Here is a 20,583-nt window from a genome sequence, read left to right on the forward strand (position 1 = left end):
TCTCTAACAAATCTCCATCCTAGGTGGATTACAACCAGATAAAAATACAATAAAAACGATAAAACAAGAATTAAACTAACAGATACACAATATTAGGAAAAACAAATGTACCATTGCAACAACGTCAATTTCTGCAAAACAAAAATGCATTCAAATGCTTGCAAAACTGTAAAACGTCGTCAATATTTCTCAAAGCTTCTGATAGCAAATTCCACAATAATGGACCAATGACGGGGAAAAGCTTGTTTCTCCTAGAACAATTAGGATGGTAGTCCTTGCACATGGATGACTAAATCGAATGTAGCCCGGCACGGAAATCTTATGTCAGAGCTCCTGGAAATTTGACTGCATACTGAGCATTCTCAGCAGGCCCTCCCTATACCACGCGCCCACGTGGGGTCCCTCTTCAGTGTCTCTCTTTTTCCAGGGAGCTTTCGCCTTGCGGTTAAGTGAGCTTTTGGCTTTTCTTCAAGAAATTGCCTTTGTAAAATTTTCCACCGTGCCTTTTTTTCAGGTTTTCTCGCGATTCCATTAAACTTGTTCCCCCTTTAGTCTCCTCGGTCAGGGTTTTCAGCAGTTCGGTAAGTTTATTTTTGCTTCCGTCCTGTAAGTTCAGTATGAATATCATGGAAAAACACATTTTCCCTCTCTTTCCACGCTGAATCCTATGGAGTAATGCCACCAAAATCCTTTGCAGTAGATGCTGTCATTCTGGCTGGACTATCTATAGTGCTCCTCCTGTAACCCTGCTGCTGGTACAGCCTCCAGATGACTCGGGGACCTGAGTCTGTGTACCTCAGAGGAGAGAAGAGATGGGGGAGGAGTAAGATAGAGCCGTTGAAATATCGCAAAGGTATAAAGAAGCACAAGAAGCAAACCTTTTTCAGAGGAGAAAGATGCTCTAGAACAAGAGGTTCCAGGGGAGTAGATTCGGCAGCGACTTCGGAAAATATTTCTTCACTGAAAGGGCAGTGGATGTGATTGCAAACAGTAACAATTAAAAAGTGTGGCGTAAGCATAGAGGATCCCTAGTTGTGAAGAAGTAAGAGGAAAAATGAGATAAACTGGGGTCTGTATGGGTATTCTGTATTTTTGTGGTAGAATGTATATTACCTCTGGATACTGTGCAAGGCAGCTGTCTAGTTATGATTAGCTTTTGATCTTGTATTTTAGGGTACATCCCGAGAGCATGGATAAGCACAACCATGAACCTTCAGAGAGATAGGTAAGCAATAGACTTGAAAGCATTTATTGAATATTTTTAGTCATTGGAACCTTTAAGCTGGAGGCAGGGAAACCACTATGCACAGTGGAGTCCTGTTAAATCTGTCAAAAGCATCATCCTTTTAGCAGCATCTCTCTCTCTCTCTTTCTCTTTCCCTCTTTCTCTCTCTCTCTTTCCCTCTTTCTCTCTCTCTCTTTCTCCCGATGGGTGATCAAATTTGCTTCTTTAGAGGTTGGCTTTGAGCAGGATCTGCAGGCAGCAAGTTATCAGAGTAAAACCTATCCAGGTAACATCAGCCGAGATATTCAGTGGGACTCGTTTCCTGCTGTGTATACCCTGATAACATTTTAGACCTGCTCTCTGCCACAACCAGAATTAGCCAGGTAGCATCGAATATTGGCACCACCTGGCTAAGTTTAAGCTCTGCCCCCAGAATGTCTCCATGACTGCTTTTAAATCCCAGGTAAATCTTAGCGGAGTAACGAATTGCCCAGCTAAAACTTACCCATTTTGTGGGGTGGGAACATAAGAAATTGCCATGCTGGGTCAGACCAAGGGTCCATCAAGCCCAGCATTCTGTTTCCAACTTTTTTAAAAGCTCTGCGTTCGGCTAAGTGCAGATTTAGCTGGACAGACCCCCTTTGAATATGGACCTCTTAATTATCTGAATGAGATGGGGAGCTTACCAGTGATGGACGGGCTTGATTCACCGAGGGGGAAAACCGGTCTCTGCGTGTCTAACGGATCACGTAAGGGCACGTGCGCTCGCTAGGCTTTATGGGTGAGGCCCCTCCTGTTCATGATGATCCTTTTGTCAGTGTTTGAGGCAGACTGTGAACCTGTCGGCTGTAGGGTGAAAGCAGCAATTCCACGTAGTTAACCAAAGGCTGGTGAGCTTGCACTTTCCCTGTTCACGGCTGTTGAGTGAGGTGGTGTTGCGTTTCATGCTGCCATTTGCTGGACTTAATTTCATCTTAAACCCTCTGCCACCATCACAGCCTCAAAGCTGGCAGAGCTGCTAGCTCCTGCGGGGGAGGGGAGGTGTGTGCAATGCTCCTTACGTGTGTGTGAGACAGTGATTGGACTCTGGAAGCAGGCTGCCTCTCCTGCCCAGCTGAGGCTTTTGTGCTTCCTGGAACGGGGCTAAGACTGGCGTTGGGGGGGGAGGGCACTGAAGAAGGCAGAACAAATTATTTGTAAATGAAGGTCCTTTAACGCTTTATTTTTAGGCCTTCCCCCGATCAAAAGAGCAGCATGTGAAGTTTCTGGGATCCCTAAAATGAGGCGGAATATTGCCCGAATTCCCTCCCTTCTCCAGTAAACGTCAAATAAAAATACCCTCCCCGCTAATACCTGCATAAAGAATGTTGAGACCAAGGAGCGTGGAATAACGTACAGCGCTGCGAACGTCTAGCGCTATAGAAACGTTTAGCAGTGGGAATGCTGTGAAATGACAGGGCAATTCAGCAGAAGGTTTTGGGGAAATCGGGAGGATCCCAGCAGGTTTTATGCTGACCTGATGAACTGAATCACAGCCTTTAGGTTTGAGGATTCTAATAGTGTAAAAATGATCAACACACAGTAAGGAACTGCGTCCTTTTCTTTTTAATATGCTCAGTAATTAAACTGCCAAGAATGGTGAAAACATGGAATGAGGACCTCAAGGTGGTAAATGCATTAATTAATTGTACGCCGATATAATCAGTCCAATCTAAAAGATCTTTAACTTTTTTCCTTTCTTTTGCTCTGGTCAAGTGCAGTTTTTTATAGTTTAAGTAGAAAATCTGTTAAGCATCTTAGTGTTTTGTTAGAAGGAACGTTACATTCCTGAAATGTCCAGCAAAAGTCACAGGATTAGCATGATGGCAATCAACAGTTCTGAAAAACAATGATCTCTTCCACAGGGAAAATCAAACCTATATGGACCGTATGCAAAAAAACAAAAAAAGGCCAGTGCAACAGCACTTTGTGATGGGAATAGGATGGGTGGTAGACTCTTAAGATGATGAAGATAATTCCTTAGAGAAAAAGGAAATCGTTTTCACTATGTTTTTAAGCTGCTGACAGTTATTTTTTCTTACGTTGTTACTGTTATTATATTGCATTTATGCCTAAACGATCAATAGTAAGATAATCTCTGTGTTCTGACAGCAAGCTGCAGCCTCTGGACATGCTGAGTGCTCTGTTGAATTTATCTTTGTTCTACCATACATGGTTATGTGGGACCTTCCTTCTAGTCACTTGGTATATCACATGGATATTCTTCAAAATCTATGCCACAGAGGTTAGTATTCGGGTTCGAGGGATAATTATCACAACATCCCTTTCCTGTACTGTTTTAGGTGAAACCGAATGTTTACAGTGAATCCTAAACATCTCATATTTGCCTTGTGCAGTCATTAGGATGCACTTTACATAGGGACATTGTGAAAGCTATCAGAGACTTTGAAGACACGTGAGTTCCTGTGTAGATTGTCGGTCTTAATGCACAGTGTGCACATAAGCAGCAAAAGTAATTGGGATACGTAGTAGGTAAGAGGTCATCAACTTCTTGGGCACAGTGATACAGATTGGGGGTAGATGTGTAGACTCGATTCCACCCCCCCCCCCCCCCCCCCCCCCCCCTGTGGATCATGAAGGCAGTGTTCAAAATTCTTCAAGGAACTGGTCCAGAATACATAAAACAAACTTCAGGTGTTATGTGCTCGCCCCCAAAGTGACAAACCGTTAAAGGTTCTGCCGTTCTAAATCTGCGAGACTCTCCAGTCTGAAATTGGATGTTCTTGTGGATGGTGCTGTGCTTCTAGAATAAATGACCACAGACCTTTTGGGGAGGGCCTTTAAACGTGGCTGTCTAATTCTGCTTCTGATTAGCTACGGCTGCACCATTTGACTCTGATTTTTAGAATTCTGCATAGGGTTAACTCGCAACGTGTTGATGGGGCTTTTCCTTGCGGGTTGTCAGCCAGTGTTTTGTGTTTTTACAAAATTGTAAGTTTTATTTATTCCATTTTGTGCAATTTTATTGCATGTTTTACTGTACCTCCGATATAGAAGGATGTTAGAAAACCAATCAAATATATATTTTTCCTTTAGCCAAGGCTGTTCTCTAATTTTGATTTCTTTCTAATTGGGCTTATTTTGTTTGTTGTCAGATTACTTTGCTGTTCCTATAAGCTCGGGGTTAAATCTAGTCTACCTTTTTGCATCCCATAATGGGTCAGGGATGCAGCTGGTGTTATGATTCTAGGATCAGTTTGTCTGCCTCTGGTTGGTTAATGTCACGTGTGTGACTTAGAGTAAGTGCAGTTGCATTTTAATGTTTGGGGGGTTTTTTTGTATTTATCTTTTTTTGCAGGCTTACATTTTTCCCATTCAGACCACTTTTGCTGAAGAAACAGACAGATGTTTGCCTAAGGTTCTGAGCAGCAGTCCTCCCCCGATTGTGAAGGTATTTCAGTTGGCGATTGAGCATGCCCTGGTAAAATGACAAAGTACCTCTGTAGGATTGGCTTCACCCACAGCTGATTAGTGGCAATTTTTAAGGGATTGTTTTACATGTCCTTTGAACTGGCTGTATTAACAGGCGTGGACAAGCATGATAACGTATAGCACTCTCCTGGCTGTGGTAGTCTGGGGAAAGAAGGAAAATTCCTTATCCCCCTGTCCCCCTCTCTACCCTTAATCTCCCAGAAAACGGTGAGTGCGTCGGGTCGAAAAGCGTATTGTGTGGTTTACCCAGCTGTGAGAGCATCAGCTGTACAAATGAATCTTTAGCTGCTGTTGACTCATATGTTGGGTCAATCTTCAGTACAGCAGGGGCGGTACCATCCTAGCTGGATGGGATTTCTGGAATGAGCCCTTCTAGTGCCTATTTGGAGGCAAGCTTTAACCCGCTTTTCCATGGGTCTCGTCTTGACTGTGTTCCCTAATTAACGCTGGGTTTTGCTCATTGCAGTATTTGGCCCTGCAGGATCTGATGCTGCTGTCCAAGTACTCATCTTCCCGACGGCAGGAAGTCTTCAGCCTCAGCCAGCCAGGTATTATCAGACCTAGAACCCGCTACGCCAACGAAACCCCAAACATGAACTATTTACCGAACACAAACCAGAGGCTGAGAAAACACTTAAACGCTGGGCCTGACACATGCGAGGGAAGTGATGCACAAAACTGTTATCAGAATTATCATTTCTTTATTCACATGTTTACAGTTAGTAAAATCTTAAGTGCAAGAAGAAATGCTTTTCCTCTAGGCATTTTTTTTTTTTTTTAATACTTTCGCATATACTAAAGTGAGTTTCCGGTCAATAGATTTGAGAATCTTTGACTGACTTTGTCAGGATTAGACTGGAAGATACCTGCATCCTTCCAGTCCTGTCCTTTCCCTTTCAGTGGGGTTATTCTCCAGGTACAAGGCTCATCACATTCCCCTCTTTGAGTAGCGTTTGTTTCCTTTTGGTTTTGTTCAGAGCAGAAAGTTGTTTATAGATAGAAAAAAAAAAACTTCCAGGTGCTCTTTTAAAGTGTGTGTGTGTGGAAATGGATGTCCTTCTTCCTTCAATGTTTTTTTTTTCTTTTTTCTTCTTTTTTTCCCTTCCAGCTCAGTCTGAGCTAGTGTTGAAATTCTGGGAGCATGAGTCTTCATTTGAAACTATCTGGGGATTTTCCCCCTATTTTAGTAGACTTTGCCCTCCCACTGGTTATTCCAGCAGCTTTCCTGAGGCCAGGGCTCCTTCCTGAAACCTGTAATGGGTTCTTAATCTGGCCAGTAGATGTCGCTGCCGACGATGACGCTCCCCTTCCCAGGTGCTGTCACTGCTGCCTCCACAGCATCCCACCAACCTGGGGTGCAGATGACCAGATTCAAGGATCAAACCGGGCACAGCACTGCCAATGAACCAGTCCCAGGGACAGTTTTTGGATAAATTAAAGGAAATAACTATTTGAAATCTTTACTGATTTTGTTCTCGTGTACTGCTGAGCAGTGTGAATTACACTCGGGTCATTCTGCCCTAATTTGTGAGCTCATTAATTCTTTTGATAAAAGGTAAATTAAAAGTACTGTAGGGTTCATGGTTGGATTTCTTTCTGTAGAAGAATGAATCTGGAAGACATGACTAATTGTAGTCTTTTTCTGTCCCCTGGCAGGTGGGCACCCTAATAACTGGACAGCCATATCAAAGGAGTGCCTGAATCTTTTAAATAATTTGACTTGTACATTGATTACTCACCAAGAAGCTGCAGCTCCAAATGGGAGAGTGGCACGTGCTTCATCTAGTGGGGAGTCAAGGCAGTCATCCAGCAGTTCAGGTACACACTAATGCAGCAGGTAGATTGCGTACAGTAGCAATCTCCTGGTGTAATTTAAAATTGCTGAGATTCCTAGCAAGAAAAGCTCTGGTGTTGCTAGAAGAAATGAGTAGTACACATAAACCAGGTATGGTTGTTTTTAATGCAACAAAATGTTAAGAATTTATTTCAGGTGTTCTCTAAGGCTGTGACTTAAGTCTGCTTTTTGGGTTAACCAAGCTAGGCAAATTGGTCATTTTAGCCCATATGTTTGCGTATACTTTTGAATATTTATTTTGGATATCCTTTAAAAAAGCAGCCCTATTTGCAGCTCTCATTGAGAGCCTCTGATTTCCTCTTCAGGCAGCCAGACAACCAACCAGTAGATGGAGACAGAATAGCAGACTCGCTGAGGGCACCTGTATAGGCTCCTGTGCTGACCTTAGCCTGTCGGTAATCTCTCTCTCTGGCAGATGGTAGGGGCCTGCTTCGACTGAAAGAAGAAATTTGGTAACTGGGGTAATTGGAAGGGCAGCTCTTGAGGAGAAGGTAAAGTAGGTTTGTAGGGAGAAAATGTGTTTAGTTTGTTGCAAGTAATACTGGCAGGCCAAAGTCAGTACAGGAACCTATGTGTAGGTTACATCTGCAAGTCTTTTATTCTTCTTCTCCATCCGCTGGCTAGTTAGGCATAACCCATACGTCTGGACTGGTCTGGGTGGACTCAAGGGAAGGAAATTATCAGATAAGACCGAATTTCTCATTTCATCTGACAAACCTCCAAATTTTGGACGTTTCCAGCCTTATTGGGGAGGAAAATGTTTTAATTGCCTAGCAAGAGGTCTTGTGCTTTTTTCTACCAAATATTTTGGCCACTTATGGTTTTACAGATGTATTTTAATTTAGAAAATGAAATACTAAGTGTGTATTTTCGAAAGGAAGAAATTGTTTTATACTAATGACACTGAGCGAATGGCAACAAATACCGAAATATTTATTTATTTAGAGTTTTGTTTTTCTATACCGACGTTCATTTGCACATCACATCGGTTTACATTGTAACAAGTAGGAAAATACATCTCAAAGATTTCAAAGAACATCTCCAGCTGTTAAAGGGCAGTTAAATTTACAGGAGGTAGGCAGAAGGTTTAAGGTAGTCAGAGAAAGGGAAACCGTTAAAGGTGAAATTAAACTTTATATAGAATAATAATATTGGTGCACAAAAACTATATTCAGAGGGTTTTGTGAGTATAGTAGAGTTTAGGGGCCTGTTTAAACAGCCAGGTGTTCAATTTTTTTTTGGGTTTTTTTTTTAAGTTTTGGGTGTTGGGCTCAAGTCTTAGATCTTGGGGCATTGAGTTCCAGATGGCAGGCCCGGCAAGCGACAGGGCTCGTTTGCGAGTCGGGGGTGGGTGAGTTTGGGTGAGGGTGTCGGTATGGTTCCGCCGTTGGCTGATCTGGGGGTTCTTTGCTGGGTTTGCAAATGGAAGGAGGCACTGAGCCAGTTTACGTTCTGATTTATGTATGGTCTTGTTAGGCTCTTGAAGAGAATTCCGAAATGGATTGGCAGCCAGTGAAGGTCTTTTAGGATGGGGGTCACGCGTTCGTTTCTTCGGGTGTTTGTAAGGACTCTGGCGGTGGCATTTTGCAGTAGCTGAAGGGGTTTGAGTGTGGCGGCTGGGAGTCCTAGTAGTATAGTGTTGCAGTAATCCACTTTAGAGAAGATTATTTGCCTGCAGGACGGTTCTGAAGTCGTCGTGATGTAGTAGGGGTCTTAGTTTTTTTTAGTATATGTAGTTTGTAATAGCAGTCCTTCATTGTTGTGGTGTTTGATTTTTTTTTTTTTTTTTTTTAAGCTGAGTTCGCTGTCTATGATTATACCTAGATCTCTTACCTCTTGCACTAACTTTGTGCTTCTCTGCTAGGTGGCAGTTCGCATAGGGATGGCCAGCTCTGGTCTGGCTAACAGGGAAACCGATACTTGCAAATGTGCTTGATGGATCAATTATGAATGTTCATTATTGGTAATCTTAAAGCCATGGAATTTGCCATCCCTGTAATAAAGAGAAATGGAGGAGTGAGATTAGAGGGGGAGGAAGGGTGAAAAGGAGAAAGTGGGGGGAATATAGAGGCAGTTGAGAAGAGAGGTTTGGGTTGAAAGAGGGAAGTGAAGTAAGAGGAGGAGAAATGAAAAGAATTGGAGTGTGTGTGAGAGTTGGATTAAAAAGGGGAAAAGTGATTGCTGTCACAGTTTGTAGAATTATTTTATTGCGGGGGAAGTTTTAAAATGGAGTCCCAGTAAAAAAAAAAAAAATAAATAAAAATAAAAATTTCCATTTTTTTTTTTTTTTTTTGGAAGATTATGCAGGAGTCTCAAAGACCACACTGCAGAATCTGCCCTGAGTTGCTGTAGAGGACATCTGGGGGGGGTCTGTGGTTGCATAACTGTTCTTCCTTCCAGCTTCCCTCCATACTTTATTTTTCTCACACCCTCTTTCCGTAGCCTCTTCCCTTCACCCTCCTCCTCCATCCTTTTCCTTAAATCTTCCCCGCTCTCCCCCCTCCCCCCCCCCTGCAAAGCTCAGTGTCCAGTTACTGTCGGCGTCGTGGGGCAGGTGGGAGCGAGAGAAGAAATAAAGCTGACAGTCTTGACTCGCAGGAGGGACGGTTAAAGAAAATCTGGCATTTCTGAGAAAGGGGTGAGAGGAGGAAGTTTAAGAAAAACAAAAGCCGCATTAAGAATTGAACCCAGGCTCTGACGTGTAGAGCAGTGGAGATGCTTGGGGTCTCCCGCACAAAATGCATTTTGGGGACAATATTCAGCCGCGGGGAGTCTGGCTGAGTTAGCAGGATAAACTTGTGTGCCAGCTTTTCAGCGGCGCTGGTGGACCACCGAATATGAAAATTAGCCAGATGATGCTGAATTACTGGCGTTATCCGCTTAACTTAAGCCAGATAACGTTTTACCCTGCCTCCGAGCACTCTTGGACCACCCCTGATTTTCCTGGCCAAGACTTTAGCTAGATAAGTCAAGGGTTGGTCAAATGGGCGGGAAATTTAAAGACAAGAACTTAGCTGGACAAACTGTTTAAATCCAGGCCTCTTTGCTTGCCTGTGAAGAAGATCAACCACTGCAGAACTGCCTTGTTAATGGAGGGGACCATGTATGAACGGAAACGTGCATTTTGGATTTATTTACACCTATGCCCCTGTAAAAGAGAAGAGTTCTGGAAGGCTTTCATTTTGTGGCATACTTAGACCACATTTGTAGTTAATGTGTTCATTGCAAGTGGCTTTCCTGCAGATTAACTAAACAGGCCCCTAAACTGAGGCCTCTCATATTTCCTTGAGCTGCTGGACCGTGGCAGGGTAGAAGAAAGTCCTTTTTGGATAAAATTCCTGAAATATTCGGAATGCTGTGGTGACATTTTTTATTTTTTAAATGTTTGAAGCTGTTAATCTACTGCTACCATTTTGCAAAATTTCCATCAGTTGCAAGTAATTGCACGTCTTAAAAGATTGATGTGTGCTGGAGATTGTGGCACAGCTTCCAGCGTGGAGCCATGGCTTCATCACAGTGCTGAAGTGTTTCTTCTGGGCAAAGGTAGAAACTGCAGGAGCTGGAGTTATTCCAGACTACTGGTGTGTGCTATAATTGCTGGCGCGCTTTCATTCACAGTGAGTTTAACTTGTGTTTTTTGGGTCATTTATGATAGCCTACATTAAAAACATAGCTGGCTTTTATCCAGTGATATTTTCTTTATGTAAAGTTAATTAGCCAGCAGTTTTGTTTTTTTGTTTTTTTTTTTTAACAATAGGGAGCAAACCAGAAGCCCTGGAGAGTAAGTGTGATATGCCTGCGCACAGATGGGAAGGGAAGGATCAGTGGTACTAGTGAACTGGATGTGGTTCTAAAGTGATATCTGTCTCTTCACTGAAGGCAATTTTTAAAGCTGTCCAAGAAGGCGAATTGTCTGAAAACGGTCCATCCATGGAGAGGCACAGCACTTTCTGCCCAGTGCGTTTCTTTTCAAAATGGGGCAGTATATGTGGGGCTTCCCCTTTAAAAAAAAAAAAAAATAAATTAGGTAGAAGGTCTTTTACCCATGGACTTTGCACCTAAAACTGGCAGCAGTGAGATCTGGTTTTGCTGCTTTTTGAGGGAATTGCACCATGAGCCCCTTTTTGATAAGGCTCAGTTTCCTACTGCTACCCTTCAGAGGGCTAATGCACAGACAGTGACCATAGAATTCATAAGTGAGCAGACGGCGTCGTCGTTCCCGGTGTTTGTGGGTAGTAAACACCCTCCCCACCGCAGGTTCGCATCTTTTTAACGTTGCTAAAAGTATGCGCACTGTGGAGGCCCACGCGCACTTCTTAGCCGAGCAGATGAGGGCATTTTTCAGCTAAGCCAGTTTTTTTTACCAGGGTAAATCACCTTGAAGATTGGTCTCATGCTGTCTCTTGCAAAAATGATCCAGTCACTACAAAAGTTATAAATTAGAAATTCATTGACTTTTTTATGTTGTGTTTTTTTTTTTTTTTTGCTTATTCTGAGAAATGCAGAACTACCTGTTCCATGCTTTTGTCTGAATATCATGCTTTTGATTTCATACTCCTCTGTGGTGCAGCAGAAGGAAATTACCCATCTGGTTGGGCCAGTTCAGTTTCCCAATTTTGATGCTGTGTGCCACTTGTGAACAATTGCTGACCATTCTCATTATACCAGCCAAGACAACTGTTCCTTCCTTTGTTTAATTCATCATATGGTTTATGGTTTATTGGTTTTATATACAGTCATATCAGTAAAACCATCACAATGGTGTACAATATATTAAAAGCAAGAAAATACAATACTCAATAACATATAAAACAGAATATAAATAGAGACATAATTATAAATAGCATAAAAGATGTTAAGACTTGATTAAAATAATAATTAAGAACATAAGAAATTGCCATGCTGGGTCAGACCAAGGGTCCATCAAGCCCAGCATCCTGTTTCCAACAGTGGCCAATCCAGGCCATAAGAACCTGGCAATTACCCAAACACTAAGAAGATCCCATGCCACTGATGCAATTAATAGCAGTGGCTATTCCCTAAGTAAACTTGATTAATAGCAGTAAATGGACTTCTCCTCCAAGAACTTATCCAATCCTTTTTTAAACCCAGCTACACTAACTGCACTAACCACGTCCTCTGGCAACAAATACCAGAGCTTTATTGTGCGTTGAGTGAAATAATTTTCTCCGATTAGTCTTAAATGTGTCCCCGAGTCCTAGTACTATTGGAAATGGTAAATAACCATTCCACCCCACTCATGATTTTGTAAACCTCTCTCATATCTGTTGCATCCGTCGCTGCTAGACGCCCTCACTCCGCCCTCCTTACCACTGTGGCGACTCCCTCCGGGCCTGATGGATGGTTTGCTGCCGCGGCGTCTTCTTGCCGTTAGTCAAAGTGTCATTAAAATAATAAAACAAAATTAAGAATAAAGTAGATAAAGTGGGGAAACTGCATTAAGCCTGTGTTAATTTAAAAAAAAAAAAAAAAAAAGGGAAATTACTGTCATAACAGGAGATAGGGAAGCACTTAAACTTACTGTTCCTGTTCATACCCGGATGAGTCCAGTCTCCTGAATTTATGCCTCCCTTCCAGCAGTTGGAGACAGAGAAAGTTTCACTGGCATATAACTCGGAGTGTCACCTGCAGTACCTCAGTATTTCTCTGTCTCCAGCAGATGGTAGAGGTGGAAACCCTACAGCCTGGGTGGTGGGGGAAAGGATAGAGAATGGACCATGTTTCTAGATCACTGCAATCACTGCTTCGTGGAAAAGGTCGCAGCAGCAAAATAGATAATTTCCGACTCATGCGAGTGCTGTCTATTCTGCAGTGTATGACGGCATTATATACTGGAAGTAAATTTACGTATCAAGAGTCACGTGAGTGGCAAAATAAATGAATTAAAAACTAATAATGAAAAACATTCAAATGTGGAATTCAATTCTGGCAAATAAACCACTGATATCATAACTTTTTGGGGCGGACTATAAGGGACCATATTGTACGAGTGAATCTTCAAGCCGTGCCATCATATCTCCCTCTGTGACAGGACACGCTCTGTATGTGGGAAGTGTGACTTTTGTACTAGGGCTTTGTGCGGTCCTTAATGGTCCTAAAGCTTAAGTTTACAGACTACAATTTGACACGAATTGCAATTCGTTTTATATAGTCTGTCATACAATCTACATGCGGGCTTAATTTATGTGGACAGACTTTGCAGCTGTTTGAAGATACAAAAGATCCTTACTACCATGGTCCAAAACTATCTTGATAAGAACTGTTCGTTTACCTTCCTCCGTTGATCCATTTTGAATCATGTGCCAGAATATGTAGTTTCGTGGGATAAAACCTTAATTGGAAGGAACAACTGCTGAATTTTTATCCTTGACAGATACAGCCAGCCAGAACAATGTCTGCAATTGAATGGTTTTCCTGATTACAGTTTGCTTTTTCATTTATTTTTTCACTCTCATGACTTTGATATGTAAATTTACTTCCGGTATACAACTGTTTCTTTGCAGAATAAACTACTCTCACGTTGAGTCAGAAGTCCTTAATTTTGCAGCTGCGACTTTTTCCCTGAACCAATGATTGCAGTGATCTACCGACATGGTCCATGTCTCTAGATCACAGGGACATCGATGCACACTGACGTGGATTCCAGTCTGCTTTATTTTGCAATTTACACAAAATAAGTAGTTGGACGCTCTCAGTTCATCCCCATAAATAATCTTTAAAAAAAAAACCAAAAACAAAACTCTTATGGGAGCCTGTGATTAAGCATGAGGTCCACGGACAAGTATCAGTAAGTTTATTAAGTGTGTCCGTGTCTCCTGTTACAAAGGCATTTTCCCATATTTTTTTTGAATTATTAGGTTTAGCAGCACGGTGAATTAGACAAAAGAAGGAATGATTTGTCTTTTTTAAATATTTTCTCAGCCCTCTCCAGTATTGGACTCTTATTTTGTTGATCTTTTAAATATGTGACATGCTTGCAACTGTAAAGTTGCCAAAAACACCACCACATTTTTAATTGGCATTTGAAGTCATTCTGTAGTGGGTCCTAATATTTTGCTACAGATTTAAAAGACAAATTTGGAGCTCACTTCTAGTGCAGCAGTACTCTGGCATGGTAGACTTTAAGCATTAAGGATAAATCATTGTAGGAGATAAATGCTCAATACATTACTGGAAAAAAAAATCTGCTTTTTTTTGTTTGTTTGTTTTTTAATAGTTTTGGGAGAATCACCAGCAATATAATTGGAATAGCAAATGGAGAATCTGGATTACTGAAATACTAGTGCAAAGCTTGTAGCTGTTTCTTTCCTCTGCCCGTTAGGGGGATCCCTTACAGAAGACCTGGTGCCCCAGACCCAGAGGTCCAAACTAATCCCACGGACCCCTATACCATCGCTCATTAAACTGTCGTCGTCCTCTCTGAAGTCGTCCTCCATGCAGGACCCGGGGAGCCCCTTCGCTTCCTCTGCGGTAAATCGCGCGGCCGCGGCGCTGGATCAGAACTCTCCCTGGTACGGGTCTGTCCAGAGCCCCCATGTTATGAGACGAGAACCAAAGCTGTGGACGTCTGGAGAAGGTGAGGCCTGCCCTTTTCTTTTCCTCCTCTGGTGTTTAAATGCGTTTTATAAAACGCATTTCCTTTCTGAATACACAGCGGGACCCGTACTTAGGGAATTCTGTAAGATGTCCCGGGGCTTTTATTTAACGGCTTGTCGGGGCGTGATCTCTGGGGACCTGGGACTAGAAATTCCAAGGATTTAATTTCCACCCCATCCATCATTCTTATGACCTGCCTGGTTTTCGGAAAAAGGAGTCCTTTCTTACTACATGAGTGTACAGTATAAAAAGCAGCGTGCTATCATCAGATTTATATATTGATACTTTTCCATTTTTTTCTGCCTGTCTAGAACATTTTATTTTAACTTTACTGTGCATTACATCTAGCTTCCTTCCCCCTCACTTCCAAGTAGAATCCAATACAACATTTATTTAGATCACTTTAAGAAATGCAGTTTTGTTTTTTTTTGTTTGAGGTTAATATTGCCAGCAAGTTCAGGTCATGAGTAGGATGAACCAATCCTGGTTTTGCCCCCATTGCGTTTACAGACGTTAGAGCTATAAAGACAGTAGGGATATGCAGTCGTTTCGCCAAAGCACTACGTAAAACGTAGCGTTAAAAAAAACAAAACAAACCTGAAGCAGATAAAAAAATATTTTCTTTGTTTCGTGTCCCTTCATGACCCATCTCACCTCTCACGACGTGGAGGGGCCCCTGTCTGAAGCCAGCTCTTTTCTCGTTGCTAATGAAGCTTGATCTTTCGTTTTTAAGATCTGTATATGAATGGTTCCGGAGTATCTGAGCTGTCCCCGGTGCCTGTTGTGAGGATTAAGAAGCCGGGACCGCCGAGCGCCACTTACCTGTGGTTCCAGCACCTACAAGAACAGGTACTTAACTGCTCCCAGTGGAATTTCCCCAATGTCTAACCAATTTCTGATTTCACATAAACTGATGTTCTTGGACATTTGACTAGAAATTTCAAGATTCGAAAAGCAGTACAGCCGGATATTAAACTTGCACCCTACCCTTCGCAGCTTTGAGAAGCACCCCAGTTTGACTTAGATTTGGGCATAATTTTTATTTTATTTTGTTACTGTAACTTTTGGGAGAGCTTAAAATGGCACCTGCATGAAAAGCTTTACAAACAGCTGCGCTCTCGTTTTGATCTGATGGTATTTAGTACCTTTTGCAGTGAAACAGCAGCACCAGGTCAAAAGAGGAAACAATGTTTAGAAATTAAGAAAAGAATGAAAAAAAGGCCGAATGTCATAATGCCCCTGTATTGCTCCATGGTGAGGCCTCACTTAGAATACTGTGTTCAGTTCTGGTTGCCACATCCGAAAAAAATATTTAATTGCATTGGAACAGGTACAGAGAAGGGCAACCAAAATGAAAAAGGGGATGGAACAGCTCCCCTATGAGGAAAGGCTGAAGAGGTTAGGGCTGTTCAGCTTGGAGAAGAGACAACTGAGGGGGAATATGATAGAGGTCTGTAAGATGAATAGAATGGGTAAATGTAAATTGGTTATTCACACTTTCAAAAAATATGAAGACTACAGGACAATTGAAGTTAAGTAGCATATTCAAAATCGGAGATTTTTTCCCCCCACTCAATGCACAGTTAAGCTCTGGAATTCATTACTAGAGGATGTGATTAAGGAAGAGTACCTGGGTTTAAAAAAAGGTTTGGACAAATTCCTGGAGAAGTCAATAAACTGTTATTAACCAAGTAGACTTGAGAGAGAGCCTGTACTTATCACTGCACGATAGCAGCATGGCATCTATTTACTATTTGGGAGCTTGACATGGATTGGGCATTTTTGGAATCTGGGTACTGCGTTTGATACAAGACCCTTGGCTACAGTATGACAAGTTCTTATGTTCTTATTTCACTTCCTACTGGAAGGGGAAGGTGGAAAAGATGTCTGTCTTTTTTTTTTTTTTTCTTACCCCTTTTTAAATGTAAAAAAAAATAAAAAAAAATTGTAGTACTCATGAAGGTGCTGTATGGCCAGCAGCAGTTCAAGCATTCAGGTTACCTGTGCCTCTCGCTTCTGAGAGTTTTAAGCTGTCCGTGGGCTTTACTTAGTCACCTAGCTTGCCAACTGTAGTGCTGCTTTGTGTAAGGTAGCCACTGATCAATTAGGCACTGAAAGAGGCCACCTACCTCGTTGCAATCAGAGGAAGGAGATAGTACCTGTGAATAGAAGTGCTCTGTAATACATTAATGTATGCCCAGGAGGTGCCTGTGATTGGGTAAGAGCGATGCTTGCATTAGAACCACTTCTCTGTGCGGTGCTGCTATTGATCAGCAATTCTCCTTACGAAGGGAACATTTAAGGGGGGCGGAAGGGGACGTTACATGGGGTGAAATGTGCTTTAATTCTATAAATCAAACTAATCGCATAGAAACTGTCAAAAGCCAATAGTTTAGCAAACAAATGTGTAAAAATAAAATAAAAAACACACTTGGATAATAAATTAGCAATTTTAGATGTTGGCAGCAAAAGATGTTACAAAAAAATGTAAAGGGACCTTCATAACACCCAGTGATTTACTTAGCAGTAGAAATATCTGATTTTACTATGTCGGTCATAAATAATCATGGGTCCCATCAACACTTACATTGGTTTTTTTTTTTTAAAGTTTTTTTTGTTCAAAATGAAAGGGTAAAACCATATACCGGTATTAGAAATCCATGCAGTGCTTGAAAGCCATTCAATCAGTAAGGCTGGCAGTTATGGTAATGTGGGATATACGTGCTTTTAAATAAATACGTAAGCAGACAACGCACTATCCTGCTTGGTACCTTTGGTCTTATTTATTAAGCTTCTCATGACACATGAATCTTTATAAATCTTTTACAGTTCCCTGAGGGGCACTGGGAGGTCAAATAGTTGTGTTCAATTTTCAAATATTGACCAGCAAATTTTGCCTGGGTAGCTACGGTAATAGATTTTTCTGTTTTTTCTTTTTCTCTTTTGTTCAGGTTAAAAATTTCTTAGCTAAGCGAATGCTGATAATGTATTTATTCAGTAAGGTAAGAGAACAGCAGGATTACCTTAAGTTGGTATTTTTTTTTTGTTTGTTTTTTGTTTATGCCACTTAAAGTTAAGACAAATTCAGAGAGAGTGAAGATTGTATTTTATCCAAATTGTCTCTTCTTTCTATCTTAAGTAGTGCCTTGGCTTCTTCTAGTTGTACAAGCATTGCCTTTTAACCTGTCTTCCCTGTCCTAAATCCTCATTGTTAAAATCCATAATAAGGAGGACAGAGTAGGGAAAGTACTCCAAAGATTGGTTTGAACTGTTTAACATCATAGTTTTGAATATCCCACCTTTGCTGCTATTTATTTGGCTTCTGTGCAGGAGCCATAATAACCAAGGGGGGCTGATAAATGTCTGTGACTTAGATAACAACCTTGATCAGAGGGTATGTTGTGAACAAAACACTCTGCTCCCTTCCCCTAATTGTCATTTCTCATGCATTCATACCCTATTTGGTCTCATAAACAATTTATAGTTACTTTTGAATCCAGGAAATGTTTTGCAGTAGTTTTCATGATGTAAAGCACTGTTGCATACAGATTGACATTTATGGGAAATCTTCTTGTTTTCTATCGAGTAGCATCCAGAGGCATCAAGTCAAGCTGTTTTTGCTGACTCCCAAACTCACATTTGGGCACTAGAAGGTAAATTTAGCAACTTGTGTTAGCAATATACTCGCAAAAGGCATCAGTCATAATGTACTTGTCTTGTCTGTGAAGATTATGATTACTTTTTAACTGAAGAAATTTTATATTTCTGATTTATAAAGAATCTTCATTTCAAATATACCTCAAAATTCCTTAGTTGTATGTAATAATCATAGAAGATACAATAAAAATTCACTCTGTTATTACAATTAAATTACTAAGATTAGCTCTCCTAGGCAAGGGAGTAGGTGAATCTGGAAAGGATTTGAAGAGATGGAGAACAGTGAGTGAATAGAATATTAGGAGTTATCTGGAAAGGAATGGAAAACAAACTGAATATCATAATGCCTCTGCATAGATCTATAGTTCAGTTGCACCTTGAGAATTGAGTGTTCAGTTCTGGTCATCCCATTTGAAAGATACAGTGGAACTAGAAAAGATGCAGAGAAGGGTAACAAAAATAATAAAGGGGATAGAATGTCCTCCTTATGAAGAAAGGGCTCATCAGCTTTGAACAGATAAATATTTATTCTTTCAGACTGTACAAGGACTAGAAGGGGTATTTCATGAAACTAGCAAGTAGCAGATTGAAAACAAAACTTTTTTTTCATTCATTATTAAGCTATGGAATTTGCCAGAGGATGTGATCAAGGCATCATCTAGCATAGCTGAGTTTAAAAAGGTTTGGACAAGTTCCTGGAAGAAAATGCCATAAACAGTTTATCCAGGTAGACTTGGAGAAAGCCAGTGCTTATCCCTGGAGTATATTGGGTGCATCCTAAAGATCCAGCTTGGCCACTATTGGATACAGGATGTTGGGCTTGATGGACCCTTGGTATGACCCAGTATGGCGGCAACTTATGTTCTTGTGACATGTAAAAAAAAATAAAATGCTGGTACAGACATCGTAAGAATGAAACAAGATATTTGTGGATCATGTGACACCAAGATTATAGGTTGAAAAAGGAAGTGCAATATCAGTCGGAGAATGCAGAATTGCGGTTGATGAAGAACATTGGGTAGATTGTGGTTTTAGAGGTGTATTCACTTGCAGGAAGCTTAAACCAAAACCATGAGCTGCATCAAAGAAAGTGTAGATCATTTATGTGATTCAGGAGATATACATGGCCAGACTCCGGATCCATGTTGTGGAGGAAACTGCTGAGTGTGGCCTCTGACCAAGGACTGTCGCTGCGTAGCCTGGGCTTAAAGTAAGTTGTGAAAAGTTTAAAAAGTAGGGGAAGAACGTGCAGAGCTGTGAGCAAAGGCTCATGATGCTGTAGCCCAGTAGGATGTGAGCAGGAGGAAAATTCCAGGCCGGAAAATAAAGGTGTGTAGCTAGAAATTACTGTAAAAAAAAACAAACAAACAAAAAAACTTGGAACCAAGATTGAAGAATAAATTGCTTGTCCAAGAAGGAGGAGGAGTTTGTGAAAGAGTGGACAGCCAGGGCTTGGATTTTGGAATGCACCGTAGAGAAAAACGGGGACGAGGTTACAGATGGAACTTGTCACAGGCGACAGGGGGAGGGCTGTTTGGGTTCGTCAAAGACTTTTATGTACTTTTGATCATCTTCGATTTCCTGCCTCTCCCCCCCCTCCCCCAGGTTTGTCTCATCTGGTAGCAGCATCGTTTACCGAAGACAGGTTCGGCGTTGTCCAGACCACACTGCCCTCTATCCTTAGTACCCTACTAACCCTGCAGGAGGTGAGAATCCGGGCCTTTTTTCTTTTACTGAACAATAAGTCTGGGCTTTTTATTTTCTGAACAAGAGGGAGGGGGAAAAGATGTGAGTTAGAAGGAATTTACTAATGTTTAATACACCGTTTTGTGCAATCACTCGTTGGTGTTTTGTTTTTTCTCTCCCTCCCCGACGCAGGCTGTGGAGAAGCATTTCAAGCTTCCTCATGCCTCCAGCAAGCCACCCAGGACATCGGGGAGTTTGGTGGACACTTCTTACAAGACTTTGCGATTTGCGCTTAGAGCTTCGTTGAAAACGGCGATCTACCGAATAACGACTTCGTTTGGAGAGCATTTAAGGTAAGCCCTGAGATCGTTCTGTTGGGGTGGAGGGGTACAGTGGCATTGCAAGGCAAGGGTTTAGTTTTGGGTGCCGTAGTACTCTGGCTGAAGTCAGGCTACAGATTACTAATTGCTCTGATCCTGTGGCTCTGGTAATCTGTCTGTGTTTCATATGGTAAACATTGGGGCTTAGGGCCAAAGCAGAGCCTGCTTAATGTGCTCATTAAAGCAAGACCGGGTGGTAATTACCTTCCACTTATAGGCTTTGCCGTCCATGGATTAATTTAGTTTCTGAATTTTTTATTTTTATTTTATTTTACGTTTGTTAGGCACTTGAACGATCTGGGCAATATGCAATCATAAAATAACACAAACAAAACACACAATGACCAATCAGCGCAAGAACAAACACCTGAATTGTGTTATATTCCTCTGTTTATAAAGGTTACCTCATAGTTCACCATTTTTGTAACTGCACTGCCCTGAGCTATACGTAGCGCTCTTTGACGATACATCCAGTTTCATTTGTATTACACAAAGGAGTCTGTTTGCAGCTATTGCTTTGTTTGTGCTGGAAACACTGGAGTGCATGCACTCTGCTTTACTTCTGGTTCGAAAATAGGCCATTCTTTTTTGGGGTACAACTGGCCCTTTGTTCGTTCTGTGCTGGGCCAGTTTATTCCAGCAGTACCAGTTGGGCTCTTGGTTTTTGCTTG

The 20,583-nt window shown here is 41.5% G+C and overlaps 1 protein-coding gene across 2 annotated transcripts in view; it reads left to right on the forward strand.

Moving 5' to 3' along the window:
• The window catches only part of NDC1 (NDC1 transmembrane nucleoporin), a 49,656-nt gene that overhangs the window by 25,074 nt on the left and 3,999 nt on the right, over window positions 1-20,583 (forward strand). The window contains exons 7-17 of one of the 2 annotated variants that reach the window (XM_029618238.1): window positions 1,174-1,225; window positions 3,377-3,509; window positions 4,584-4,676; window positions 5,199-5,265; window positions 6,374-6,535; window positions 13,915-14,169; window positions 14,923-15,038; window positions 17,141-17,191; window positions 17,779-17,842; window positions 19,452-19,552; window positions 19,725-19,885. In XM_029618238.1, coding sequence (XP_029474098.1) covers window positions 1,174-1,225; window positions 3,377-3,509; window positions 4,584-4,676; window positions 5,199-5,265; window positions 6,374-6,535; window positions 13,915-14,169; window positions 14,923-15,038; window positions 17,141-17,191; window positions 17,779-17,842; window positions 19,452-19,552; window positions 19,725-19,885 — 1,255 coding nt within the window. Of the gene's footprint in view, window positions 1-1,173; window positions 1,226-3,376; window positions 3,510-4,583; window positions 4,677-5,183; window positions 5,266-6,373; window positions 6,536-13,914; window positions 14,170-14,922; window positions 15,039-17,140; window positions 17,192-17,778; window positions 17,843-19,451; window positions 19,553-19,724; window positions 19,886-20,583 lie in introns of both variants that reach the window. The other variant, XM_029618237.1, reaches the window with a different exon arrangement.

This window comes from Rhinatrema bivittatum, chromosome 10 (genome assembly GCF_901001135.1).
Source record: "Rhinatrema bivittatum chromosome 10, aRhiBiv1.1, whole genome shotgun sequence".
Taxonomy (NCBI): Eukaryota; Metazoa; Chordata; class Amphibia; order Gymnophiona; family Rhinatrematidae; genus Rhinatrema; species Rhinatrema bivittatum.